We start from the raw sequence: 27719 nt of genomic DNA, 5'->3' as shown, positions 1-27719 counted from the left end.
CCTCGGGTGAGGATAAAAAAAGAAAATTACTATGGGGCCCTGGCCAGTGTGGCTCACTGAATTGAGCAGTGTCCATGGACTGAGAGGTCCCGGTTTGATTCCAGGTCAGGGCACATGCCCATGTTGTGGGCTCAGTCCCCAGTAGGGGGCATGTAGGAGGCACCCAATCAATGTCTTTTTCACACTGATGTTTCTCTCTCTCCCTTCTCTCTCTAAAAACAAAATCAATAAAAAACAGGTTTAAAAAAAGAAAATTACTAAGGGGCCCTGGCAGGTGTTGCTCAGTGGTTAGAGTGTCAGCCCCTGCACCAAAGGGTTGCAGGTTCGACTTCCAGCCCAGGGCACGTATCTGGGTTGCAGGTTCAATCCCAGTCTCTGATCCAGGCACATGTGGAAGGCAACCAATCGATGTGTCTCTCTCACAGATGTTTCTCTTTGTTTTTTCTCTCTTCCCTCCTTCCTACCTCCCCTTCCACTCTCTCTAAAAATCAACGGAAAAAATATCCTCATGTGGGGATTAATAACAACAACAACAACAAAAAACTACTATGGAGCCCTGGCCAGTTTGGCTCAGCGGTTAGAGCATAGGCCTGCGGTCCAGAGAGACCCGGGTACAGTTCCCACTGAGGGCACATGCCTCGGTTGCAGTTTGTCCCCGGCCCTGGTTGGGTCCAGGGCTGTGTGGGTGACAGCCACTCGATGTGTCTCCTTTACATTGATGTTTCTCTCTCTCTCCCTCCCGCTCTGTCTGAACAACAACAAAAAACTACTATGGAAAGCCAAAAGAGCCCTAGCAGGTTTGGCTAAGCAGTTTAGAGCGTTGGCCCGCGGACCAGAGTCCGGGGTTCGGTTACCACTAAGGGCATGTACCTCAGCTGCAGTTTATCCCTGGCCCTGGTTGGGGTCATGTGGGTGGCAAAAGTAATATGTCTCTCTCACATCAGTGTCTCTCTCACATCGATGTTTCTCTCTCTCTTTCTCTCTGTCTCTGTCTCTCTCTGTCCCTCTCCTTCCCTCCCTATCTGAACATAAATGCAAAAATGTCCTCGGATGAGGATTAAAAAAAAAAAGCCAAAAAAACTAAGAATACAAAACCTTTGAAGATCTTATTACCACTATGAAAAAACTGAATGTGCATAATAAAGGGCTATGCAAATTTTTATTGTTATGTATAGACTCTCATAGGGTTTGTTTTTTCCTTTTTATTTATTTTAAAATATTTTTCTTTATTGATTTTAGAGAGGAAGAGGGAGAGAGAGATAAAAACATCGATGAGAGAGAACATCCATTGGCTGCCTCCTGTATGCCCCCCTCTGGGTATCAGACACACAACCTGGGCATGTGCCCCAACCAGGAATCGAACTGGTGACCTTTTGGTTCATGGGTCGAAGCTCAACCACTGAGCAACACAAGTCAGGCTCTTTTTTTCCTTTTTAAATTTTCTGTATTTATTTATTTATTTATTTATTTATTTATTTATTTATTTATTTATTTATTTTGTAATCCTCACCTTAGGACATTTTTACATTCATCTTCAGATAGAGCGGGAGGAAGGGAGGGGAGAGAGGATGAGAGAGGAGAGAGGGAGAGAGGACTTGAGAGACACACATTGATTGGTCGCCACCCACACAACTCCAACGGGGGCCAGGGACAAACTGCAACCAAGATAAGTGCCCTTAGCGGGAACCAAACCCAGGACTCTCTGGTCCGCAGGTCAAGGCTCTAACCGCTGAGCCAAACCAGCCAGGGCCTTTTTAAACTTTCTTTAATCATGTAATTGTTTTACACAATTTGGGTTAAAAAGATATAAGTAAAATTTTCCAAACTGTTTTTTTAAATATCTCCTATTGCTCCTCTACTCATTTGAGGATACATTGGGGTTTTTTTGTTGTTGTTTTTATTTATTTTTTCTTTATTGATTTTAGAGAGAGAGGAAGAGGAAAGGAGATAGAAACATCGGAGATGGAACACTGACTGGCCGACTCCTGCAGGCCCCCCACTGAGGATTGGGGCCACAACCTGGGCATGTGCCCTGACCTGCAATCAAACTGGCGACCTCTTGGTGCAGGAGTCGACATGTAATCACTGAGCCACACCGGCCAGGCAAGGATGCACTGTTTCAATAATATTAAAAAACCTTAGGTCACTTGATAAAGAGACTACTGTCTTATCTCTGACTTCCTAGGTGTCACACAGTAGTGGATGCTCAGATAATGTTTGCTGAGTTAACTTTAGTTTAATTCATGTCAAATCACTCATTCACATATTTACTAAAGTTGAAAACTACTAAACAGGGATTATTTAGGTGAAAATTATGGAAGACTTTCTCTCTTTTTAAAAAAAATTTTTTTATCCTCATCCGAGGACATTTTTTTCATTTTTTGTTCAGATAGAGTAGGAGGGAGAGAGAGGAAGAGAGAGAGAGAGAGAAACATCGACATGAAAGGGACACATTGAGTGGCTGCCACGTGCAAGACCCAACCAGGGCTGGGGACAAACTGCAACCGAGGGACATACCCTTAGTGGGAACCAAACCCAGCTCTTCCTGGACAGCAGGCTGACGCTCTAACTGCTGAGTGAAATCGGCCAGGGCTCTCTCTCTCTCTCTTTTTTTACAATAAACATTTATTTTCAAGAAAACAGTATTTCTTCATATTTAAGCATTTAAAAAATATTCTGAGTGGCTTATAACTGAATACAGGCATGGAACAAACAATTCCTCTGGGAGCTCACAGTTTCTTTGGAAGACAGAAATTAGCAAAGTAGAATACTACAGCTGATAAGGTGAGGGATGGGGGTTCAGGAGTCTGGAAAAAAGAAACTAACTTTATTAGTAGTAAATTTCTCAAAACAAAGTTCAACAGATAAAGACAGTCTAGGTAAAACTGGGTGACTACTTCTTGGGAAATAAGGAGAGGATCCAGATCCTTCTTGTTTTTTCATGTTTCACTATTCCCCTTTTAGATCATGCTCTTTATCCTTCCATTTCCTCTCTGCCTGGAATACCTCTTTCTCCTAGATCTCTTTAGGCAACCCTCCTTCCATCACCTCCTATCCCTTGGCTGGGCCCAATGCCTTTCCACTATATCCTATGTCTCTCTTACCTCATCATTATATTGTGCTTCCAATTTGTTTATCTATTCTACCAGTCTCTAAAGTTAATAAGGACAAAGTTTGATTCACTTTTATATCCCAATATCTGCGACAAAATACATGTTCAATAAAATGAAAACATTTTAACTGAACCAAAATAGGCTGCAATGAGCCATTTCCTTAGCAACAAAATGAGGTGCCTTATTCTGTCAACTTTAGCACCTGTCAAAACCTGAGTCCTTTGAGCACATTATACTCACTTTCACGGTAAGTCAGACAGATGTGGCTCAATTGGTTGGAGCATCATCCCGTACACCAAAGGGTGGCAAGTTTGATTCCCGTAAGGGCAAACACCCAGGTTTCGGGTTCCATACCAGGATGGGGTGTATGGAGGCAGCTGGTCAATGTTTCTCACTCTCTCCCTCTCAAAGCAATAAAAAAAATAATTAAAAAAAAAAAAGTTAGACATAGAAAGACAAGTACTGTATATCACTTTTATGTATATGTAAAATCTATAGAAAAAAGAGTTAACTGTAAAAAACAGATTAAAATGGTGGTTACCAGGGAGTGATGCAGGGTGGGGATAAGAGTGATGATGGTGTTTAAGGGTACAAACTTGTAACAAGTAGTAAATATGCCAGAGATCTGATGCACAGTATTATGAATACAGACAACAGTATTGTGCTATAATTATGTAATGTGATAAACAGTACATTAACGATCATATTACAATATATAAATATATCAAAGAAACATGCTATACACCTTAAACTTATGCAATGTTACACATCAAATTTATTCAATTAAAACCAAAAATCAAAAACAAAAAACCTTAGCCCCAGTTAGTATGGCTCAATTGGTTGGAGCATTGTCCCATGTATCAAAGGTGGCAGGTTCAATTCCCAGTCAGGGCAACATACACCCAGGTTGCCAGTTCAATCCCTGGTCAAGGTGTGAGCAGGAGGCAACCAATTGATGTTTCTCTCTTTCTCTCTCTCTTTTCCCTCCTCTCTCTAAAATCAATTAAAAAAAACAAAAACAAAAAAAACCAACCTTCGAAGTCCTTAATCCACAAAACCTCATTTGTCTTAAAAAGATAAACAACAGATTTAAACACATCTACATTAAATGTCTTTATTTTAGAGATGGCCAACAGCCCCAACAGGGTGGCTCAGTTGGTTGGAGTGTCATCCTGCACACCAAAAAGCTTGTGGGTTCAATTTCTAGTCAGGGCACATACCTGGGCTGCAGGTTCAATCTTCAGAGAAGGCCAATACAGGAGGGAACTGGGCGCATACAGGGGAGAACTGATTGATGTTTCTCTCTCTCTCCCCCTTCCTCTCTCTCTCTAAAAATTAGTGAGCATATCCTTGGGTGAGGATTTACAAAAAGAAAAGATGACCAACAATCAGTCATTATCCCCAAAACTCGTTGGTTTGGAAATAGGCAATACTACTAAATTTGGGTCAGGGGCAGCACATCAGAGTTTAGTCAGGCTATTAAATTTTGAAATTATAGTCCTCTAAGCAACCTTCAGATCACCAATTAGTCTCCCACATAACCAGATTTTGGAAAAGGGGTACACTAGCTATTCAAAATAAATATTTCAGTAAAATAGGAATATCTCTTTCCCCAACATTTCTTCATCATAGGAGTTTGGACTGCCGTTAGTCTACTCAGACATTGGGTACACTAACAAATTTGGTTTTCTGCATAGCTATGGAGTAACCTTAAATTTTGGGAAGGGTCACAAATTAACCTCTAAGCACAAGTGAAAATGGAAACCCACTTCTAATGCTTTGTTAGAAACAGCCCCAGATGTTTTTAATCTAAGCATTCATTAATCATGTGTATTCAAAATCATTTGAAGATTCCCAGCCCTCTTCAAAAATAAACAAACAAAAAAACTTCAGCCCAGTCTCACAACTATATTTCATTCAAGTCAAAACTGAAGAAGGGTTAAAATGCATCTCAACTACATCACACATTGAGCAATTGCCAAGTAAAATAACTACTAAGTATAGTGATCTAACCAGTTATATTTGGGCAAAATAAGAATCAGGCAACCCTGGCTGGGTGGCTCAGTTGGTTGGAGCATTGTCCTGTACACCAAAAGAATCAGGCAGCCCTGGCCAATATGGCTATTTGTTGGAGCATTGTCCTGTATACCAGAAGGTGGCAAATTTGATTCCTGGTCAGGGCACATACCCAGGTTTTGGGTTTGATCCCCACTTGGGTGCATACAGAAGGCAACCGACAGATGTTTCTCTCTCACATCAATAATTCTCTCTCTCTCTCAAATCAGTAACAGCATATCCTTGGGTGAGGATTAAAAAAAAAAAAAAAGTTGTTGAATCTCTCTGTCCCTCGGTTTAAAAAAAAAAAACAGTCAAGCACTATACTGAACACCTAATACTTAACTACTCATGACCTCACAGTACTTTCTCAGGATAGGATATGAGGGTATTTTTCTTCAAATAATGTATCAAAAAATAGAGGCAAAAATTAAGTCGTTTGCCCAGGCTCACAAAACTAGTACCAAAAGAGCAACATAGGGATTTAAACCAGGCTCCAATAAAAACACTTTGTCCACTGTACCAGTCTAATTCCCAGAATATAAATATTCTTTACATAGGATTCTACATTTTGCAAATAAATTTTCCACCATATTTAAATAAAACTCACATTCTGCCAAACATTTTGAAATCCAAATACTCCCCAAACAAGAACAACTAATTTAAAAACAATTTTTTAATGATTTTATTTTTGTAGAGAGGAAGGGAGAGATAGAAACATCAATGTGAGGGAAAAACATCAATCGGCTGCCTCCTGCATGCTCCCCACTAGGCACTGAGCCCACAACCCAGGCATGTGTCCTGACCAGGAATCAAATCGGGACTCACAGTCCATGGGACAACACTCAATCCACTGAGCCAAACAAGCTGGGCAAGAACAACTAATTTTAAAAGTCTATTCACACAAGCAAAGCCGTGTCAACACATTTTCTGGTTTGTGAACAGCCTTTTCTTGAGTCAAGAAGGGCACTAACTAAAATCTGACAAACGATTTGGTAAAATAATGCATAGTTTTAAAAATCAATACTTAAAATGTCTCATCACTTTTAAATAGCTAAGAAGGGGAAACAGATGTCGAACAGGAAACTTGGCTAAATAAATTATAGAACATCTATACATTGGAATGTTATATGGAAATTTTATACACACACATATATATTAAGTGGGGTGGGGACAGGTTACAAAAAGGCACGTATAAAATGATCTCCAATTTTTTAAAAATATACATTTCCATATGCAAATATATATGGGAAAAGTCTAGAAGGATAGAGGTCAGAATGATAAAAACTGAATCTCTGGATATTCAAAATAATTTTTCCTTTTTTGGCTTATCTTCATTTTCTAATTCTTTTATATTGAACACGTATTACACACTTAGCTTTTCAGGTTGATTTTTTTTTAGATAAAATTCACATATTATAGAAATCACCATTTAACCATTTTAAAATATCTGATTCACTCGTTTTTGGTATATCCTCCATAATATTATTTTTTAAATGTCTTTATTGATATCAGAGAGAGGAAGGGAGAGAGAGTGACAGAAACATCAATGAGAGAGAAACAAAAATCAGCTGCCTCCTGCACTCCCCCAATGGGGATTGAGCCCTAAACCCAGGCATGTGCCCTCAGCTGGAACTGAACCAGTGACCTCCTGGTGCATAGGATGACACTCAACCAAATGAGCCACACTGGCCAGGCTCTTCCATTATATTTTTAAGTAAATTTTAATACATATCTTCTTTGGAGGGCAAAATAAAATGTAGAGAAATGCAACAGGACAACATCTGACAGCAATAGTGAGAAAAAAGTACCATTATCATCCCCTGAATTGTCTTGAAAGAATCTGAAAGTGCTTGTCTCTGTGCCTCATTTGAATTATCTGTAAATGGGGACAATAAAAGTACCTACTTCTTAGGGCTACTGAAAGCTAATATATAAACATTTTAATATGAAAAATGCCAGTAGCTGTTAGTGTACAGGCACTGTAGGTGTTAGCTTGTATTATTTCAAAACCTTGAAATTAAAAGTCTTGTTCTTCCTCTCTTTAGGCCTGATTCTACCCTAAGTAGCAACATTCAAGGGTCCTATTTATCTTTTAATTATTAGTATGAAACCATTTAGAGAGAGAGAGTATAGTATAGCATAATGGTTAAAAGCATGGGCTCTCTGGAGTCATACTTCATAATGTTATAAAATGCCTGTCACATTGTAACAACTCAAAAGACAGTTGTCATAATATTAATCACTGTATTTCTTTGCACAGATACATTATTTCAATTACTTGAATTAAAATGACAGTATAGGTACTTAACCTCCATTAATACTATGTTTACAGAAAAATATTTCAAAGTCGAAATATGAACTAAAAATATTTAAATATAAATACAATTTAGCATTAAAAACCTTCGATGTCAATCAAATCAAGTACATTATCATTTACCCAAACCGCATTAAGGTCCTCCATAAATTGGCCACAATCTGCCTATCCCAGTTTATTTCTTATTTATACTTTAAAATCTAACGAGACTGTAATCTGCACCAATATTTCCTCATACTGCATTCCTCCTGCCTCAATACTTCATTATGCTGTCTAAATTTGTCCCATGCTTCCTTAAAGATCCACGTTGGCTCAGGCAGTGTGGCTCAGTGGATTGAGTGTTGTCACATGGACTGAGAGGTCCCGGTTGGATTCCCAGCCAGGACACATACCAAGATTGTGGGATCAATCCCCAGTAGGGGGCATGCAGGAGGCAGCCTATCAATGTTTCTCAATCGCTCTCCCTTCCTCTCTATCTAAAAAAAAAAAAAAAAAAAATCAATAAAGAAGTATGAAAAAAAAATCCAGGCTGAACAAACCCTTCCCCACTCAATCTACTCCCATAGCATCTTGCCATTTTGGCAGTGCTAATTTGTTGTCTTGCATGTTAATCACTTTAGAGATGCAGCTATTGCCCCTGTTACTAAGGACCTGTCTTGGATCATTTTTATTAGGGAAACTATAACACATGATAAAAATACATAGACACACAAAGTAAAAACATTATCAAACCCAAAATGCTTACAGGTCATTTCCTTTTCTTTCAGGCCGGCTTAAATCTAACAGCAAGATTTACATTATAACTAAACATGAATGTCTATTCTGAGAAATAACAAAGAATGTGAAAGGCAGAGGAACCAAATGACTTGTCCAAGACTAGGGGGGAAGCAGGGTAAGAAGATAAAAAGCCTCACTATTCTTTGTATTTGTAAACCACTAAGTATTTATTTATATATTTATTTATTAAATCCTCACCCAAGGATTTTTTTCAGATAGAATGGGAGGGAGGAAGGGAAAGAGAGAAACATTGATGTGAAAGATGCATTGATTGGTTGCTTCCCACATGACCCTGAGCAGGGCCGGGAGTCAAACCTGCAACTGAGGCATGTGCCCTTGACCAGGAATAGAATCCATGACTTGTCGGTCCACAGGCTGATGCTCCAAACGGTGGGCCAAATCAGCCAGGGCATAAAACACTAAGTCTTTAAAGTCTTAATCTTTGACATACATTTCATTTACTTACAATTTTTTTTGACATTGTGTTCAGATAGAGTGGGAGGGAGAGAGAGAGAGAGAAACATCGATGTGAAAGGGACACATTGAGTGGTTGCCACCCACACGACCCAACCAGGGCCAGGGACAAACTGCAACCGAGGTACATGCCCTTAGCAGGAACCGAACCTGGGTCTCTCCAGACTGCAGGCCAATGCTCTACCCGCTGAGCCAAACCGGCCAGGGCTCATTTACTTACAATTAAGTGAAAAATTATACACACTGAAAAACAGAGATTCAGCTTGACCTAACCAAAGGTCTAGAGTCCTTTAACAAAAAGCAGGGATTAGAGGCCAGCATCTTCTGACCCTTACTGCAATGCACCAACCACAGAACACAGAAGTGAACTGGAATTCTTAAAGTCTCTTCCCACTAATCCTTTCTACCTGGTAGAGGGAGGGGATCAGAGCTCAGTCTGTCAACTTTTGCTGAGAACACAACCTGGGGCCCAGGTAAACAAATCTTAGCACTGAAATAGTTAAGGTAGGTGATCTCTGACAGCATTACTATTTTAGCCTGCAGTAATCTAAGGCATAAGACTAAAGATTATTGTGTAAAAGTTAATTGTTACTGAGTAAGAAAAGACTTTTATTTATTAGACGGATTCCAGAAACAATAGATCAAAAAGAAAGCCTGGATAATAAATCAAAGGAAATTATTGAAGTCTTGAAAAAGGACAGAATAAAAGCAGGGAATTGGTCCAATGAAAGATAGGAAGCAAAGGTAGGTTGGTCATAGAAACTGGTATGTTTTAGGACCAAGTGGTAAGGTTGAGGTTATGAGACTATGTATGAGTAGAAGCCCAGCCTGGGAACACTGAAGCTGCTCAGAGAGAGTAGCCTGTTGAAGAGGTAGAACAGAAACCTGCAGGCCAAGGCATTCCTGCTAGCCAGGCCTTTGTTTTAAGCCTTATAAATCCTCAGACACACAATTAAAGAAGTTTAATGACAGTGCAGAAGACAGGCCTGAAAGGGTTGTGGCCTTCTATAACCCCAGGATGTTTAAAGGAGAATTATACTCTCTGACCTAAAGCAACAATATGCTGTAGCAGTTACTCATGTTATATAAACAATTAATTTTATCATTAATTCAGGGCCTTCCAGTCTCTTAATCTGGGGAATTTTATCACTGACTATAGGCATTTTCCCTACAGAAATCTAGTGACAAACCATTCTGACATAAATCAATTTTATTCTGTGTAGTCTTTATATCCATAATTTTTTCTTTCAATGTTTGAGAATCTACTATGCACCCAAGATGTCTCATTTTATCATTACACCAACATTTAATTGTTGGTTATTACCTGAAATTTATTTTTCCTTTGACTTCAACTTTAGTCTGTGCCTTTTAGGGTTTTGCTTCTGAGTGCTAGAGGAAGCAGACCAATGGTTCTCAACCCTGGCTGCACATCAGAATCACCAGAGTAGTTTTATAAAATAACATAGCCCCACCCCACCCCATCCTACCTCACAGGCCTGAAGATTCTTCTGACTCAGTACATCTGGGGTGAGGCTCTTGGTACCTAGTTTTTTTAAAAACTCCATGGGTAATTCTGATAAACAATCATGGTTAGAAATAAATGTAGCATATAACTATAGTTAGAATTTGATTATAATTACAGGCCTACGTGAGTTTGTTTTTATGGAAAAGGGGCAAGAAAGGATAATCTCAAAACAGTTATGAACCTGACATAATAAGCAAGAGGTAACGGACTATACAATTCCAATGTTGTCTAATTCACACGGGAAAAAGGAAGTATTTACAGTAAGTCCTCGCTTAATGTCGTCAATAGATTCTGCAATATTAAGCAAAATGACACATGATAAAACTAATTTTACTATTGATATAAATAAATAAGAGTTAAGTTCCTAGACATCATATCATAATTTTAATAAAACATTAATCACAACAGAGGACTGACTCTCTGTATTAAAGATATCCAAGTACCTGAAACTGCTAAGGACATTCGTATATTGTGTTTCTCTTTTAAACCTCATAGTGACAATGAGGCAGATATTAATACTCTCTCTCATTACATAGGTATAGAATTTGAGGCTCAGAAATGGGAAGTAAGCTAGCCAAATGCCGAACAGAGCCATGACTGTGCTCTAATTCAATCGCCTGTGTTCTTTCCACTAGATCACAATACAGAAAGACAAATAAAAACATTTGTATATTTCAGCCTTTAGTACGGGTAACTGTACTTAACATAATTAGTGACCTAAGTCTCTCATTCATTGAAGAAATTCTGCTTATATAATTTTCACTGGGCAAATGTTCCTCACAACTATGTTTCTTACACTATGATTCAACCAACAGAAGATGCCCCTGCTCTCTTCAAAATAGACACATCATACGGATCTGGGCTCCTTACTATACTTCTTTAACCTGCATCAAAACCAATCAAAGAGCCCTGGCCGGTTTGGCTCAGCGGTTAGAGCGTCGGCCTACGGTCCGGAGAGACCCGGGTTCGGTTCCCACTAAGGGCACGTACTTCGGTTGCAGTTTGTCCCCGGCCCTGGTTGGTTGTGCGGGTGGCAGCCACTCGATGTGTCCCTTTCACGTCGATGTTTCTCTCTCTCTCTCTCTCTCCTGCTCTATCTGAACAAAGAATGAAAAAGTGTCCTCGGGTGAGGATATAAATTAAAAAAAAAAAAAAAACCAATCAAAGACGTTAATGAGACTTCCGGTCAAGATGGTGGCGTAGGTAAAACGCGATATCGGTCCTCCCACAACCACATCAAAGTTACAACTAAAGTACAGAACAATCATGATGGTTCTTGGCAAGTTGAGACAGCTGTTGTTTTTGAGCCCCACAAACTAATCTGTAATGTCACCTTTCTTTCTTTTAATTTATTTTTTTTAGAGTGAGGGAGAGCCCTGGCCGGTTGGCTCAGCGGTTAGAGCGTCGGCCTGCGGTCCTGAGAGACCCGGGTTCGGTTCCCGCTAAGGGCGCGTGCCTCGGTTGCAGTTTGTCCCTGGCCCTGGTCGGTCGTGCGGGTGACAGCCACTCGATGTGTTCCTTTCACATCGATGTTTCTCTCTCTCTCTCTCCCTCCCTCCCACTCTACCTGAACAAAAAAATGGGAAAATGTCCTCGGGTGAGGATAAAAATAAAATAAAATAAAAAATAAAGAGTGAGGGATAGAGAAAAACATCAACCAGCTGCCTCCTGCACGCCCCCTACTGGGGATCGAGTCCACAAGCTGGACATGTGCCCTGATCAGGAATCTATCCAGGGACCTCTTGGTGAATGGGTTGGACACTCAACCAGTGAGCCACACCCGCTGGGCTGTAATGTTAAATTTTTAAATTGTGAAAGCCTCTAATATTGTAATTCCACTGTCCTTACAGGCTTTTAAATGAATATAAATATAATGAGTTATAGGGGGTTAGCTTAATTGAAACATTTTCCACGGAAACTGGTTCTGTGGGAAGGTTTTCAGATAGACCTGCTTCACTTAGTCAAAGGTGAAGATTCAAGTGCTGTTTTGCATAGGGCAAACAAACAGATAATCTGTTCTCTACATGACAATTTTCTGGGGTTTTATGGTTTTCTAATTCCATTCTCTACTAGGGGTGGGGAACCTTTTTTCTGCTAAGAACCATTTAGATATAACATCATTCACGGGCCATACAAAATTATCAATTTGAAAACTAGCCTGCTATATTTTGTCAGGCTAATTTGGTGAGGCATGTAATGTTAGCTTATGTTGATTTCACAGGCTTTATTAGCCAAAGAAAAGATTCTGCAGCATCAAGCAATTCTTCAGTGTATAGCTTAGTCTCATCCCTATTGAATATGAGGCTGCCCTTTCACCTTCCCGTTTCATTGGGTTTCTCGTTTTCCTTAATAAGTTCTCAGTACTGAAAACAGATTTAAGTTTCTTGAGCAGGATGCTAGTTTTAACAATGAAAGGTCACTGTCGAGGAACTGGTGATAATTCTGAACTGCAAATTAAAAGTCCAAATCTAATTCTGAATTGCAAATGAAAAAGTCCAAATCGTGGTGCTCAATTTCCAGGGCTTAAGAAGTTTAAGGGACATCTTGCCTGGTAGCATAAAGGGCTGTGGTCTACCCAGGGGACAAGAGGAGTACTGGAAATCTGCAGTGTATTAGCTCTTTTGTGGGTTAAGATAAGAGATCGAGTATGTGGCCGATGTTTCCTTTGAAGTCAGTGCTGAGTTTCTGGACCCATACTCCCTTCCATAGAAATTTAGTGGACAAACTGCCTGGCTGGTGTAGCTTGGTGCATGGAGCATCATCCCATGGACTGAGAGGTCCAGGTTTGATTCCTGGTCAGAGCACATGCCCAGTTGCGGGCTCAATCCCCACTAGAGGGTGTGCAGAAGGCGACCAATCGATGTTTCTCTCTCATATCAATGTTTCTATCTCTCCCGTCCTCTCTCTCTAAAAAGTCAATAATAAAAAAAAATTTTTTAAAGAAATTTAGTGGACAAACTAAATTCTCCATTTGGTGGGAGAAATTTGCAACATTTTTTGTTTTGAAGAAATATTTGAAATTTAGTTAATTTGTTTATTGGAAACTATAAGGAGCACCAAAATTTTAATATTTTTAAATGCAATGAATGTATTTAAGACAGTCTAAGTAACAATGGTCATATATTTCCAAAAAAAGAAAGAAATGTCTACATAGGATCTGGAACAATTCCAGTATAAAACAGACACTCAACAAATGACTGGCATATACTACTTTTGAAATTCACCCACAGCTCGTGATTCAAATAACTGATAAACTTAAGTCAAAGATAAGGCTGAGTCACCTAGGCCAGTGATTTTTAAACCTTTTTCATCTCTTGGTGCACACAAACTAATTATGAAAAATACTGCACCACAAAAAAAAAAAAAAGTATTTTTGCCGATCTAACAACAACAAAAAATAGGTGTAATTTTGGTTCAGTCACACCAGACTGCTTGTTGTGTTGGCTGTTGTCATTTTGTTTATATGATAATCTAAGAAAATAGGTCAATGCCCCTTACTACATTAAGTTAAGTATTGCATGTTTGAATAATTCTTGCAGCACACTGTTTGAAAACTGCTGATCTAGACAGTTATGCCACTTCAGGGTCACTGTGACTCATCTCTGCTAGGTCTCTTAAGTCCCTCCATGGCTATTCCAAATCAGTTACTGTCTCCAAATGGAGAACACAAGAGAAGGGCCGTGGCTGGTGTGGCTCAGTGGATTGAGCGTGGTCCCATGATCTGAGAGGTCTTGGCTTGATCCCCAGTAGGGGGTGTGTAGGAGGCAGCCAGTCAATCACATCATTGTTTCTATCTCTCTCTTCCTTTCTCTCTCTAAAAAAAATCAATAAAAATATATATTTTTTTAAAAAAGCAAGAGATGACTCACAAAGTCGAGAAGGTACTTTTATATTTTTTCTTTTTCAGAAAGTCTTTTTATGAAACTAAACAATAATAAATGTGCAAAATATCCTTTTCATCCACAAAAAATTACTGACCACCAAGCTAGGCTAGGTTCTGGGCTACAGAAAAGACTCATAATTTCTCCATCAAATAATTAAGTCTAGGCTCAAGGTTTAAATCTATTCTCCAACTATACAATAATATACCAACCTTAATTCTAGAGGGATGCTCAACTTTTAAATAAACAAGATGATAGTCCAGGTCTTGTGAAAGCTCTCCAACAGTGTTCACCCCTAGACCCAGACATGTATAAGCTTGTGCAGTTCATTCCCTTCGAGTTCTTCTATAAAATGGATATAATACCAATTTGGTATTAGTTCCTGGTTAAGTAGAGTCAGAATACTTAAGTACCCAAATATATAGGCTGTAGAACTTTAATCAAAATGCAAGTCACAGCCCTGACTGGTGTGGCTCGGTTAGGTATCTCCCAGGCATCAAAAGATTGTTACTTTGATTCCTGGTCGGAGCAGGAATGTTCCTGGTAGGGGACCTGCAGGAGGCAGCCAATGGATGTTTCCCTCTCATATGGATGTTTCTCATTCTCTCTCCCTCTCCCTAACTCTCTTTCTAGAAAGAAAGAAAAAATAAATTTTTTTTTTTTATCCTCACCCAAGGACATTTTTTCATTTTTTGTTCAGGTAGAGTGGGAGGGAGAGAGAGGAACAGAGAGAGAGAGAGAGAGAAACATCGATGGGAAAGGAACACATTGAGTGGCTGCCACCCGCACAAACGACCAGGGCCGGGGACAAACTGCAACCGAGGTACGCGCCCTTAGCGGGAACCGAACCCGGGTCTCTCAGGACCACAGGCCGACGCTCTAACCACTGAGCCAAACCAGCCAGGGCATAAAATAAATAAATTTTTAAAAAATATCTGTTAAAAAAAAAATGCTAGTCACAAAGCTTTCTAATTAAAACCAATCCCAAGGCAATCCAAACTTAAGCAAATTAGTCTGTTTATCCTTGATTGCTACTACAACTTAATTGACAACATAAGTTAACTTGTCAATCACCAGAAGATATTTTTAAAAATCACAATTACTTATATCCTTCCTCATAATTACTCATAAAATTGGCTTTAAAAGCATAATTAGGTGTAACACTATACCTGGATATTTAAATAGCTTAAAAAAAAAAATGCTTCCCTCCCCCCCAAAAAAAGCACTAGAAACATGATAGGGCATTTTTGCATAATTTGAAATTAGTTTTAAAAAATTTAAAAATACATATCTTATTCTAGCTGAGTGGCTCAATTGGTTGGAGAATTAATCTGTACACCAAAAGGTGGTGGGGATTCAATTCCCAGTCAGGGTACACACTAAGTTGCAGGTTCCATCCCCAGACGGGGAACATATGGAAAGCAACCAAATGATGTTTCTCTCACATCAATATTTCTCTCTCTCCATTCCTCTCTCTCTAAAAATCAATTAAAACATATCCTTGGATAAAGATTTTTTAAAAAATACCTCAGTCTAAGCATTATTTTCTAATTCATAATAATCAATCAGCAAAAGTAATGTTTCTACTTAGCCTAAAAAAGTTATCCACAGAACTTTATTTTTTATGAAAAATATAAATATATACAAAAGCAAAAATAGTACAATGAATTCCTAAGCAACCATTGCTCAGTTTCAACAAATATACATTCATGCCCACTTTGTTCATTTATAACCTCCACTACCTGGATTATTTTGAAGCAAATTTCCATATAAGTCATTTCATTCATATTATTTCAGTATGTATCGCTAAAAGGATTCTTTTATAAATTAATGTTAATCATCTCTTAACAGACTATTCTGAAGAACAGAATTAACAATTTCAGAACAGCCCAAACATATGCGATTGCCTTCTTTCCCCCTTGCCCTCCTCCATACTCACACTAAGTTATTTCCACCTCTAACAACATACAGTAAGTGATAAAGTTGCAGAACCTGTCGACTTACTATAAGTGACTTTAGTATAAGGAAATCAATTTTACCAGAGGCTAATTGAGACAAGGTTGAGCAGAAGACCTGCTGTATTTTATATTTATTAGTTTAGGTGATCTGTCCCTATTGGCTTCTCAAAATCCTGTTGAAACCATCACAGAGGTTATTTCAATTGTGTTCCTAGAAGATAGTGTTCTGGAGAGTCCCTGAGGGGGAGGGGCTACCCAAGAAATAGAAAACCTGCCTGCTGTCTAACCCAAAGCAAAGCAGCTCCATCCTTTTTCTGTTTTATATGGTATTCTATAAGATTTCATTTGAAACGAAAATGTAAAAAATACAAAAGAAGTCTAAGTTATTAGACTGATAAATAAAACCCTTCCTGACCTGACCCCTATTTGCCCATCCAATTTCAGGGCTCACCACCACCTGCCTAACAAGATGTATACTTTGCAGTTACACCAAAATCTCATGCTGTTAAACCTCCAAACCCTCAATCTGCTTTTCCATCTATCAAAGGCATGCTTCCTTTCCCCTTCTGGCTAATATCCACTCACATTTCAAGATCTAGCTCTAAGAAGCTTCTTCTTGGACCAGGCAAATGTTCTACTTGGGTCCACTTTACCCCTACTTAAGACTGCATTCCACTGTGTACACATCCTCTTATTACTGCACTTCACACATTACACTGATATTAATTTCAGATTCTAACAGTCTCAATGACAGAGATAATATCTAATTTTTTATTCATATTTTTAAACTCTAACACTAAGTAATCAAAAAAAGTCTGCTCCATCCAACACTATCATCAACAAAATTTAAGACAGTATTTTGTTAAAATAATTTATCCTGTAGATACACACATGCTGAATTATGGAATGAGGTACATACAAAGTCAATGGCTAAGGCACTATTTGTAATAGCAAAAGATCAAGAAACTAAACATCCATCACTAAGGAAGAAAATTATGATACATCGCACAATAATCATTCTGTAGCCATAAAAATGAATGAAGCCGTTCTTTGTCTACAAATATAAAATGAGCTATCTGATATAATGGTGGGGGGGATAAATGTGCAAAAAGTGGTATAGTGTGGTACCATTGTTAAAAAAGAAAAAAGTGGCCCTGGCTGGGCAGTTCAGTTGGTTATAGCATTGTCCCAACATACCAAGGTTGCAAGTTTGATCCTCAGTCAAGGCACTTATAAGAATCAACCATGAATGCACAAATTAGTGGAACAATAAAATCGATGTTTCTTTCTCTCTCTTCCTCTTTCCTTAAAATCAATAAATAAAATACTTTTAGCCCTGTCCACTTTGACTCAGCAGTTGGAGCATAAGCCCATGGACCTAGGAGTCGGAGCTCAATTCCCAGTCAAGGGCACATAACTGGATTGTTGATTTGATCCTCAGCCCTGGTGGAGGTTGTGCGGGAGAGAGCCAATCAATGTTTCTCTCTCTCTCTCCCCCTTCCACTCTATCTAAAAATCAACTGAAAGTATCCTTGGGTGACGATTAACAAAAACAAAAATGTTTTTTTAAAGGCCTAGAATGGAGATTATTTGCATTTGTTTGCACATGCGTAAAATATCTGAAAGGACAACAACAATACACTGGCAAATGATAGCCAGGGAGGGGAAATAGGTGATTTTAAAACTTTTCATTATAAGTCCCTTTAAATTTAAAGCATGTCAAGTGTTATGAATTTAATAAACGATGCCATTTTCAAGCAGAAAACTAGCAAAAAGGAATGGCTCTAAATCTTAAATAAGTATTTCTTTAAAAGGCATCTTGAGCCCTGGCCAGTTTGGTTCAGTAGTTAAAGTGTCAGCCTGAGGACCAAAAGAGTCGGAGGTTTGATTCTGGTCAAGGGCACATACCTCGATTGCAGTTCAGTCCCCAGCCCTGGTTGGGGTCATGCAGAAGGCAATCAGTGGATGTGTCTCTGTCATGTCAATGTTTTTCTTTCTCTCTCTCTCTCCCTCCCACTCTATCTGAAGATAAATAGAATATCTCAGGTGAGGATTTATTTTAAAAGCATCTTGAGTGCTGGCCGGTCTGGCTCAGCAGTTAGAGCATTGGCCCACGGTCCGGAGAGACCAAGGTTCGGTTCCTGCTAAGAGCGTGTACCTTGGCTGCAGTTTGTCCCTGGCCTGGTTGGGGTTGTTTGGGTGGCAGCTAGTCAATGTGTCTCTCTCCCATTGATGTTTCTCTCTGTCTCTTTTCCTCCCTCTCTTCCTCTCACTCTATTTGAAGATGAATGCAAAAAATGTCCTCAGGTGAGGATAAAAAAAATTCTAAAGGCATCTTGAGAGAGACACTAGAGCAGAAAGAAAAATCTGGGCATAGGTTGGAATGAAGAGTTTCCTTTCACCTATACTGGTGTGAACACACAATCTAACACTAAATTTTTAATAAAAGAAACCTGAATACCAGACCCTCAGGATACCAGGATTCAACCATAAGTTCACAAAGCCTTTGCAAAATTACTAAAAATATTCTGGCTCCCTTTTGCCTTTATTCAAGCTGGTCTTTCTGCCTAAAATGCTCCTTTTAATTTCTTTCTCTAGCTCTCAATCCCACCCTCTCAGACACTTTTATGTCCAAGTTAACTCATACTCAATCCTTGGATCCCAGTTTCCATGTCACTTTCCTAGGAAAGCTTCCCAGAGCCCCAAACTAGATCAAGTCTGCCCAGGATGTATTCCTAAATTCCGTACATTTCTCCTTTTCCTAGTCCTCAGTTTAACTGCAATTATATATCTATTGTGAGACTACTTGTTTAATGTTTGTCTTACCCCACTGCCACCCAAATGAAAGGTCCATGAAGACAGACACGTGTTTTGCTCATCGCTGTATTTCCAGCCCTTACCAGTGCCTGGCACAATGTCAATGACCAATATTTGTTGAAAGATGAATAAATAAAAGAAAGAAAAAAAACAAAATACTGTAAATGTGCAGGTTTTTATCTCCCACTTCAGTCCTTGAACATAAGGCAACTTTAAATACATGCAGGAGAAACAGCGCATGCAATGCAAAGGGAAAGTCTGAATGCACAAATCTGCAAAGCATCTGCTGAAGTGTCACGCACATTTAAAACCATAGCCAGTCCGGCCGGTGTGGTTCAGTGGTTGAGAGTCGATCCATGCACCAAGAAGCTGATGGTTCGATTCCCAGTCAGGGCACATGCCCAGGTTGTGGGCCAAATCCCCGGTGGGGGACATGCAGGAGGCAGCCAATCGATGTTCTCTCTCATGGATGTTTCTCTCTCTCTCTCCTTTCCTCTCTAAAATAATTTTTTTTTTTAATTTAAAACCATAGCCAATGGGCACTTTGTCCTCCAGCTGCCAATAATCTACTAGAAATATTCCAGAAATTGAACTAGTCCTCTTCAGTGGTATAAAGCTTGATTCCCACAAAGAGGTAAGGATGACACAAGTACAAAGAGCAGCTGAGAAAAGAAAGCTATTACATGTACTAAGAGGCCTGTGATACAAATATGGCCCTGGCCGGTTTGGCTCAGCGGTTAGAGCTTCGGCCTGGGGTCTGGAGAGACCCGGGTTCGGTTCCCGCTAAGGGCATGTACCTCGGTTGCAGTTTGTCCCCGGCCTGGTTGGGCCCTGCGGGTGGCAACCACTCAATGTGTCCCTTTCGCGTCGATCTCTCTCTCTCTCTCTCTCTCTCTCTCTCTCTCTCTCCCTCCCACTCTATCTGAACAAAAAAAAAAATGGAAAAAAAAAAAAAAAAAACAAATATGAAAAAAACTAGAAAACAAAACAGTGCAATCCACAGTTAGATTCTCAAAACTAAATCTGATGGGTTTACAGAAATTCTGTACCCAAAGTTTCCAATTAACAAAGAGGATCAAATACTAACTTGATGACTGTGAAAAACCAACCGGTCAAAGTCTACTCAGCCAAATAAGTATGTTGAGCTGATTAGCAACATGTATAATTTGAAAACCCAATGTTTGGGGGCCACTGTATAAATTTAAAAACAAAAATTTTTTTCTTTATTGATATTAGAGAAAGAGAGAGAGGAAGAGAGAGCTAGAAACATCGATGAGCGAGAACATTGACTGGCCGCTTCCTGCATGCCCCACTGGGGATCAGGAAAACAACCTGGGCATGTGCCTTGACCAGGAATCGAACTGGCAATCTCTTGGGTCATAGGTTGATGCCCAACCACTGAGTCACACCAGCTGGGCTTAAATTTTGTCAGGAAAAATCTTGACATTTTTAAAAATGGAAAAAAGTTGACTCTCGGGCTGAGAGGAAAAAAAAAAACATTTCTGAGAACCTTCTATGTGTACCAAGCTCTTTCACGTGTAATAGAATAACAAAAATTCTAGTAGGTGGATATAACCTCCATTTACTATTAAGAAACCCAAAACAGAAAGCTTCCAAGGAGACACCATGAATTGCTAAGCCCAATTGTGACTGGTCCCCAAAGTATGAACATCTGCCATCATGCTCTATAAAAAAAAGTTGGACCTGAGCAGTGGACTAAATTCTGGAGTTAAAGAATCCTGAGGTTAGCCCAACCAGTGTGGCTCGGTGGTTGAGCGTTGACCCACGCACCAAGAGGTTGCTGGTTCGATTCCCAATCAGGGCACATGCCCAGGTTGTGGGCCAAATCCCCAGTGGGGGACACGCAGGAAGCGGCAATCGATGTTCTCTCTCATCAATGTTTCTATCTCTCTCTCCCTCTCCCTTCCTCTCTCTCTAAAATCAATAAAGAAAAAAAATTTTTAAAAAAAAGAATCCTGAGTTTACCACCAGAAGCTTTCTTTATGAAATACAAAAAGAAACTTGTTCAAAGCAATTCCAACATGATACATACCTTGCAAAAATGAGATCTTTTATATTTTTAATGTACTAATCAAAAAAAGTAATGCAAAAGCCAATTTAAAATATTTCAGGTAAATGCAGACAATATACTGGATATACAATCAATAAAAATTAACAATGCCCTGGCAGGGTGGCTTGGTTGGTTAAAGCATCGTCCGGTACACCAAAAGGTTATACAATCAATCCTCGGTCAGGGTGCTTATAGGAAGCAACTAACTAATTGATGTTTCTCTCTCACATCTATCTTTCTCTCCTTTCCTCTCTCTCTCTGGAAATCAATAAAAACATTTCCTTGAATGAGGATCCAAAAAAACTAACAGAATAATCTAATATTTAGTTTATAAACCCTCAATTTCAAAACACTAAGTTTGAAGTCACAGAAATGAAAAAAAGGTAGCGTTTTTTTCATCTGAATGTTCATATCACAAATAAGTTTTGCTATAAAATAGAGATAGGATATTATTCGCCATTCTGGAAATTAATTTTTTTAAACTTTACCCTTTATGTTATTATTTTAAATGACATACAGAGTATCAGAGTATCCTTTAAATTTTTTTCTTTTTATTGATTTTACACAGAGGCGGGGGCGGGGAGATAAAAACATCTATGAGAGAAAACATCAACTGGCCACCTCTTACATGCCTCCCACTTGGAACTTGGCCCACAACCTGGGTATGTACCCTGACTGGGAACTGAACGGGCAACTCCTTGGTGCATGGGTCGATACTCAAACACTGAGCCACAATGGCCCAGCCAAAGTATCCTTTTTTCATGTGGTTTAAATGATATACCACATGTTATAGGCAAAGGTTTAACATTACTTGCCCTTCCAAGAATCTTTCTACTCACCACAGAAAATAATTACAGAAGATTTACCCTAATATTTTGTGACATTTGTAACAATAGAAGGAAAACCAAAATCAATAAAATAATATATATTTGCAAGCTATATTTTGATGAGTTAAAAGGCAGATAAATATTTTGGGCTATTACACCTTGAGTATATAATCATTTTCTCAAACTAATTCAGTCTCTGGCAAGTCCCAACTTACTTTCTTTTTACATCTCAAAAATATAATCTACCTTTCCTTTCCACAGGAAGACCAAGATGAGAAATGACTTGGGTATTTATCTCATAGAAGTTTCATTCATACATTCATCTCACAAATATTTACTACTTACCTATTTACCAGAAACTGTAATAAGCCTCAAGGATGCAAAATAAAGACAACAAATTCACAAGCTTGAAGTTGCTGAGGTATACAGGAAACAGAAGTAATCAAAACATATTATTTAAAATGCTACAATAGTACTGGGAACACAGAAGAACGTTTTCCATCTTTTGTAAAAATCAAGACACTCTGGTCAAAATGATAATATGTAAGACTACCTATGCCTGGCTGGCTTGGCTCAGCGGTTAGAGCATCAGCCTATGGACCAAAGGGTATTTGGTTCGATTCCTGGTCAAGGACACACACCGGGTTGCACATTCAATCTGCAGCCCAGATCAGGGTAATGTGGGAGGCAACTAATTGCTGTTGTCTCTCTTACATCAATGTTTCTTTTCTGTCCCTCTCTCCCTTCCACTCTATCTAGAAATCAATGGGAAAATATCCTCAGGTGAAGATTAACAACAACAACAAATACTACCTATAAATATCCTTCCCATTAACCAGCAAAGTTATATATGTAGTTAATTTAACTACCAAATTACTTTCTGCATTCATTACAATTTAAAATATCAGATGTGCTTAGCCCTGGCTGGTGTGCCTCAGTTGGTTGGACGTCATCCCGTGCATGGAAAGGCTGCCAGTTCAATTCCCAGTTGGGGCACAGGCCCGCTTTGTGGGCTTGATCCCCAGTAGGGGGCATGCAAGAGGATCAATGTTTCACTCCTATATAGAAGTTTCTCTCTCTCTCTTTCTCTAAAAATCAATAAAAATATTTTTAAAACATAAAATATTAGATGTACTTATGAACAAAATTATATTTTCACATACATACCAGAACTTGTGTAAAAATATTGTCGTTATAAAACCATTTAATAACTCTTGGAATAATAAACTTAATGTTAATACACTTATTTTTTTTAATTTATTTTTTTATCTTTATTGATTTTAGAGGGAGAGGAAGGGAAAGGGAAAGACAGAAACATCAATGAGAGAGAACATCAACTGGCCGCCTCCCGCATGCCCCCCCTGGGGATCTGGCCCACAACCTGGGCATGTGCCCTGACCAAGACTCGAACTGGTGACCTCTCAGTGCATGGGTTGACACTCAACCACTGAGCCACACCGGCCAAGCAAAATTAATAAACTTTTTGTGTTAAGGGCCAGACAGTAAATAATTTAGACTCTGTAAGACACAGTCAACTCTCCCATCATAACACAAAAGTAGCCATAGACAACATGTAAAAAAAAAAAAGCCATATTTCAAAAGAACTTTATATATGGTTACTGAAATTTGACTCTCATATTATTTTAACATGTTACAAAATATATTCCCTTTGATGTTCTCTCTCTCATTCAAAAATGTAAAACTATTCTTGGCTCTGGTGATGAGCAGATTTGGTAATGTTTGCCAAACACTATCACTAAGAAGTAGACTCTACTATCACATTAAGAAAACCATTCATACTACTTTCAAGTCACATTTAGAACCTAAACAGTTATCTTCAGATTTAATCCTTACTTGATTTTACCTGACAAAAGCAGCAAGATCTGAAGACAACTACAAAATATTGTGAACAAAGAAGGCCACAGTCAAAAATGTCTAAAGCGAGGGGAAAAAAAAAGTGTCTAAAGCGAGCCAGGCTGGTGTTGCTCAGTGGTTTGAGCATCATCCCATGGGCTGAGAGGTACTGGTTCGATTCCCAGTCAGGGCACAGGCCTGGATTGCGGACTTGATCGCCAATAGGGGGAGTGCAGGAGGCAGCACATCGATGTTTCTCTCTCTCCCTGCCAAAATCAATAAAAACATTTTTTTTCTAAATCCTCACCCAAGGACACTTTTTCCATTTTTTGTTCAGATAAAGTGGGAGGGAGAGAGAGGAAGAAAGAAAAAGAGAGAAACATCGATGTGAAAGGGACACATCAAATGGCTGCCTCCCACACGACCAAACCAAGGTCAGGGGCAAATTGCAACCAAGGTACATGCCACTAGCAGGAACTGAACCCGGGTCTCTCTGGACCGCAGGCCAACGCTCTAACCGCTGAGCCAAACCGGCCAGGGCTAAAAACATATTTTTTGAAAAAGTGTCTAAAACAGTATCAGAGGAAATGGGGAAACAGGGAACTTCAATGGCTAGTCCCTCCACAAAAATAGTAAATAAACAGAGAAAAAACTATCATAAGCAACTGTCAGAAATAGGAAACAACTGCCCTGACCACTTTGGCTAAGCGGTTAGTGTCGGCCTGCGGACCAGAGAGTTTCAGGTTCGGTTCCCGCTAAGGGCACGTAACTTGGTTGCAGTTCGTCCCTGGCCCCTGCTGGGGTCGTGTGGGTGGCAACTAGTCGATATGTCTCTCTCACATTGATGGTTCTCTCTCTCTCTCTTCCTCCCTCTCTCCTTCCTGTTCTATCTGAAGATAAAGGCAAAAAAAAAGTGTCCTCAGATGAGGATTAAAAAAAAAAAAAGAAATGGGAAACTCCTAAAGCTTTACAGCAACCAAACAAATATTTAATCAAGAAAAGGGCAAGGTTTCTCAAAAAGGTAAACATAAACAGCACATGAACCAACAATTCCACTAAACACATATCAAAAGAATTGAAAGCAGGGACAGATATTTGTACACCTACGTTCATAGCAGTATTCAGAATATCAAAAAAGTGGAAATAACCCAAATGTCCATGATAGAGGAATGGATAAAATAAAATGCAGTATATCCATACAATGAAGATTATATAGCTATACAAAGAAATAAAGTTCTGATACATACTACATGCATTACACATAGTGAAATAAGCCAGACACAAAGAGATAAATGTTGCATGGTTCCATTTATATATACGTAATCTAGAAGAGGCAAATTCATAAAGATCTCTATAATTGAATAGAGGTTACCAGGGGCTGGGAGGGAGCAATAGGGAGTTATTATTTAATGGGTATGGAGTTTATATTGGGGATGATGAAAAAGTTTTCAGTATACATAGTGGTAATGGTTAAATGACACTGTACATATAATTAATGCCACTAAATTGTAATGTCACTGAATTGTAACATATATGGATGTGATAAATGTTTACAACAAAAAAGGGTATCTATCAACAAAAAGAAAAAAAATCAATGTAATACACTACAGTAGAACACAGGAAAAAATACACAATTACCTCAACAAATGTAGGAAAAAAATTTATCAAAATCTAATACCCTGACTCTGGCAAATATGGCTCACTTAGTTCAACACTGTCCCATGTACCAAAAGGTCATAGGTTCGATGCCCAGTTAAGGCACATGCACAAGTTTCAGGATGATCCCCAATAGGGGTGTGCAGGAGGTGGCTGATCAATGGTTCTCTCTCATGATGTTTCTCTCCCTTCCTCTCTCTCTAAAATATCAATAAAAACATCTTTAAAAAATAATAAACACCTTGGCCAGTTGGGCTCAGCAGTTGGAGCGTCTCTCTCTAAAACCAATAAATAAAAAAATTTAAAATCAATATAATAAAAATCACTGAATTATATACTTTAAATGGGTATACTGTATAGTATGCAAATTATATCACAATAAAGGTGCTAAAATGTAATACATGAAGTTGAACCTTTACCTCCCACCATATACAAAAACTAATTCAAATATATGACAGATCCAATTTAAGAGCTAAAACTATAAACTCTCAAAAAATATATAGCAGAATATCTTCATGACCTAGTTGCGGGCTCAATCCCTAGTGGGGGGCATGCAGGAGATAGCCAATCAATGTATCTCTCTTACATTGATATTTCTATATCTCCCTTTTTCTCTCCCTAAAAAAAAATCAATGAAAAGAAACATAAATTTAAAAAAATAAAATAAAATGGACTTCACCAAAATTGAAAATCTTTGTGCAGAAGAGGTTACTATCAAGAGTGATTAACACCCATAGGCCAGACGTTTGGCTCAGTAGTTCAAGTTTCAGCCCACGGATGATTCCTGGTCCCAGTCCAGGTCATGTGAGAGGCAACCAATCGATGTCTGTCTGTCTGTCTGTCTCCCTCCCTCCCTTCCACTCTATCTAAAAATCAATGGAAAATATCCTCAGGTGAGGATTAACAAAAATAAAAAGTAAGCACCCATAAAATGGGAGAAAATATTTGGAAATCGTGTACCTGGTAAAAGGCTAATATCCAAAGTGTATGTATAACTTCTACAACAAAACAACAAAAAGACAAATAACCCAATTTAAAAAAGGAGTAAAGGAAAAAGGTCTGGAGATGGATGGTGATGATAGCAAACATACTTAATGCCATTAAAATATACATCTAAAAATGTTAAAAATGTTAAATTTTGTCGTGTTTATTTTACTTTTTAAAATTTTTAATTTTTCCCCAAATTTATTAACCTTTAATTTCACATGCATATGGGTATCACAAGTACAAAGTCACACTCATTTATTTTTAATAGGCAAAAGACTTAAAGGGTCTCGGGTTCAATTCCCAATCCAGGTCTCTCTCTCTTTCTTCCTCCCTCCCTTACACTCTACCTTAAAAAAAAAAAAGGAAAAATATCCTTAGGTAAGAATTAACAACTACAAAAAAAGAAACTCATGAGATACCACTGCACACTCACCAAGATAGCTATAATCACACACACACACAAAAACCAAAAACCAAAAAGCTAAGTATTGACCGAGATATAGAGAAATGAGAACCCTAGAACACTGTAGGTAGGAATATAAAAAGGTCCCCAGCAAGGAGGGTACAAAGGCAGCCAATTGATGTTTCCCTCACCATGGATTTTTCTCTCTCCCCGCCTTTCCCTTCCTCTCTCTGAAACACACACACACACACACACACACACACACACACACACACAAGGAAAACACCCACAGCAGTGACTGGCCCCAGTTATTTGAAAAGTATCTCAGAGATATTAACTGTCCTTTCAAGATTCAAGATAGAAAAGAACAACTGATTGGTTTCTTGCTTTAGCTGTTAGACTTAAATTCATAGAATGTTGAAAAATATAAGGATTCAGTACTTGATAATACAAAACATTCCAACAATGTGGCTAAAAATGCAAAGCCATTGATCAATTTAGATGCAAATAATCCTGATTTTAAAGCTGGTACAATGGCTTTGGCTAACCTTCAGAGTCAGCTTCATGATGATTACCTGGTCCAGGACTCCCTAACACAGGAGGCAGTTGCTGAAGCAAAGCCAACAAAGAGGAATTGCCTGTTGCTTTAGACATAGGTATGCAGTTCCTTTTTTTATTTTTAACTTTATTTTATTGTTTTTTTTTCTTTTTAATTTTTTTCTTCTTTATTGATTTTAGAGAGAGAGAGGAAGGGAAAGGGAGAGATAGAAACATCTACGAGAGAGAACATGGATCGGCCACCTTTTGCATGCCTCCCACTGGGGATCGGGCCCACAACCCAGGCATGTGCCCTGACCAGGAATCAAACCGACGAACTCTTGGTGCATGGGTCAATGCTCAACCACTGAGCCACAGAAGCCGGGCAAACTTTATTTTTATTGTTGACACTATTACAGATGTCCCCATTTCCCCCACCCCAGGACATACAGTTCTTTTTTTTTCAG

The 27719-nt window shown here is 38.8% G+C and overlaps 1 protein-coding gene across 15 annotated transcripts in view; it reads right to left on the bottom strand.

Moving 5' to 3' along the window:
• NSD1 (nuclear receptor binding SET domain protein 1) overlaps positions 1-27719 on the bottom strand; it is a 185577-nt gene that overhangs the window by 109279 nt on the left and 48579 nt on the right. The window contains exons 3-5 of one of the 15 annotated variants that reach the window (XM_036239598.1): positions 22161-22231; positions 14355-14487; positions 10224-10279 (exon numbers count right to left, since the gene is read on the bottom strand). The exons of 9 other annotated variants lie outside the window; for them this stretch is intronic. Coding sequence is in view for 1 of the 6 variants with exons in the window: in XM_036239596.1 (XP_036095489.1) it covers positions 10224-10301 (78 nt within the window). In the remaining 5 variants the exon portion in view is untranslated. Of the gene's footprint in view, positions 1-3353; positions 3461-4333; positions 4380-10223; positions 10310-14354; positions 14488-22160; positions 22232-27719 lie in introns of those variants that run through there. 5 more of the 15 variants (XM_036239599.1, XM_036239597.1, XM_036239601.1 and 2 more) reach the window with 5 other exon arrangements.

This window comes from Molossus molossus, unplaced genomic scaffold (genome assembly GCF_014108415.1).
Source record: "Molossus molossus isolate mMolMol1 unplaced genomic scaffold, mMolMol1.p scaffold_m16_p_4, whole genome shotgun sequence".
Taxonomy (NCBI): Eukaryota; Metazoa; Chordata; class Mammalia; order Chiroptera; family Molossidae; genus Molossus; species Molossus molossus.
This window is presented reverse-complemented; position numbering and strand designations above follow the sequence as displayed.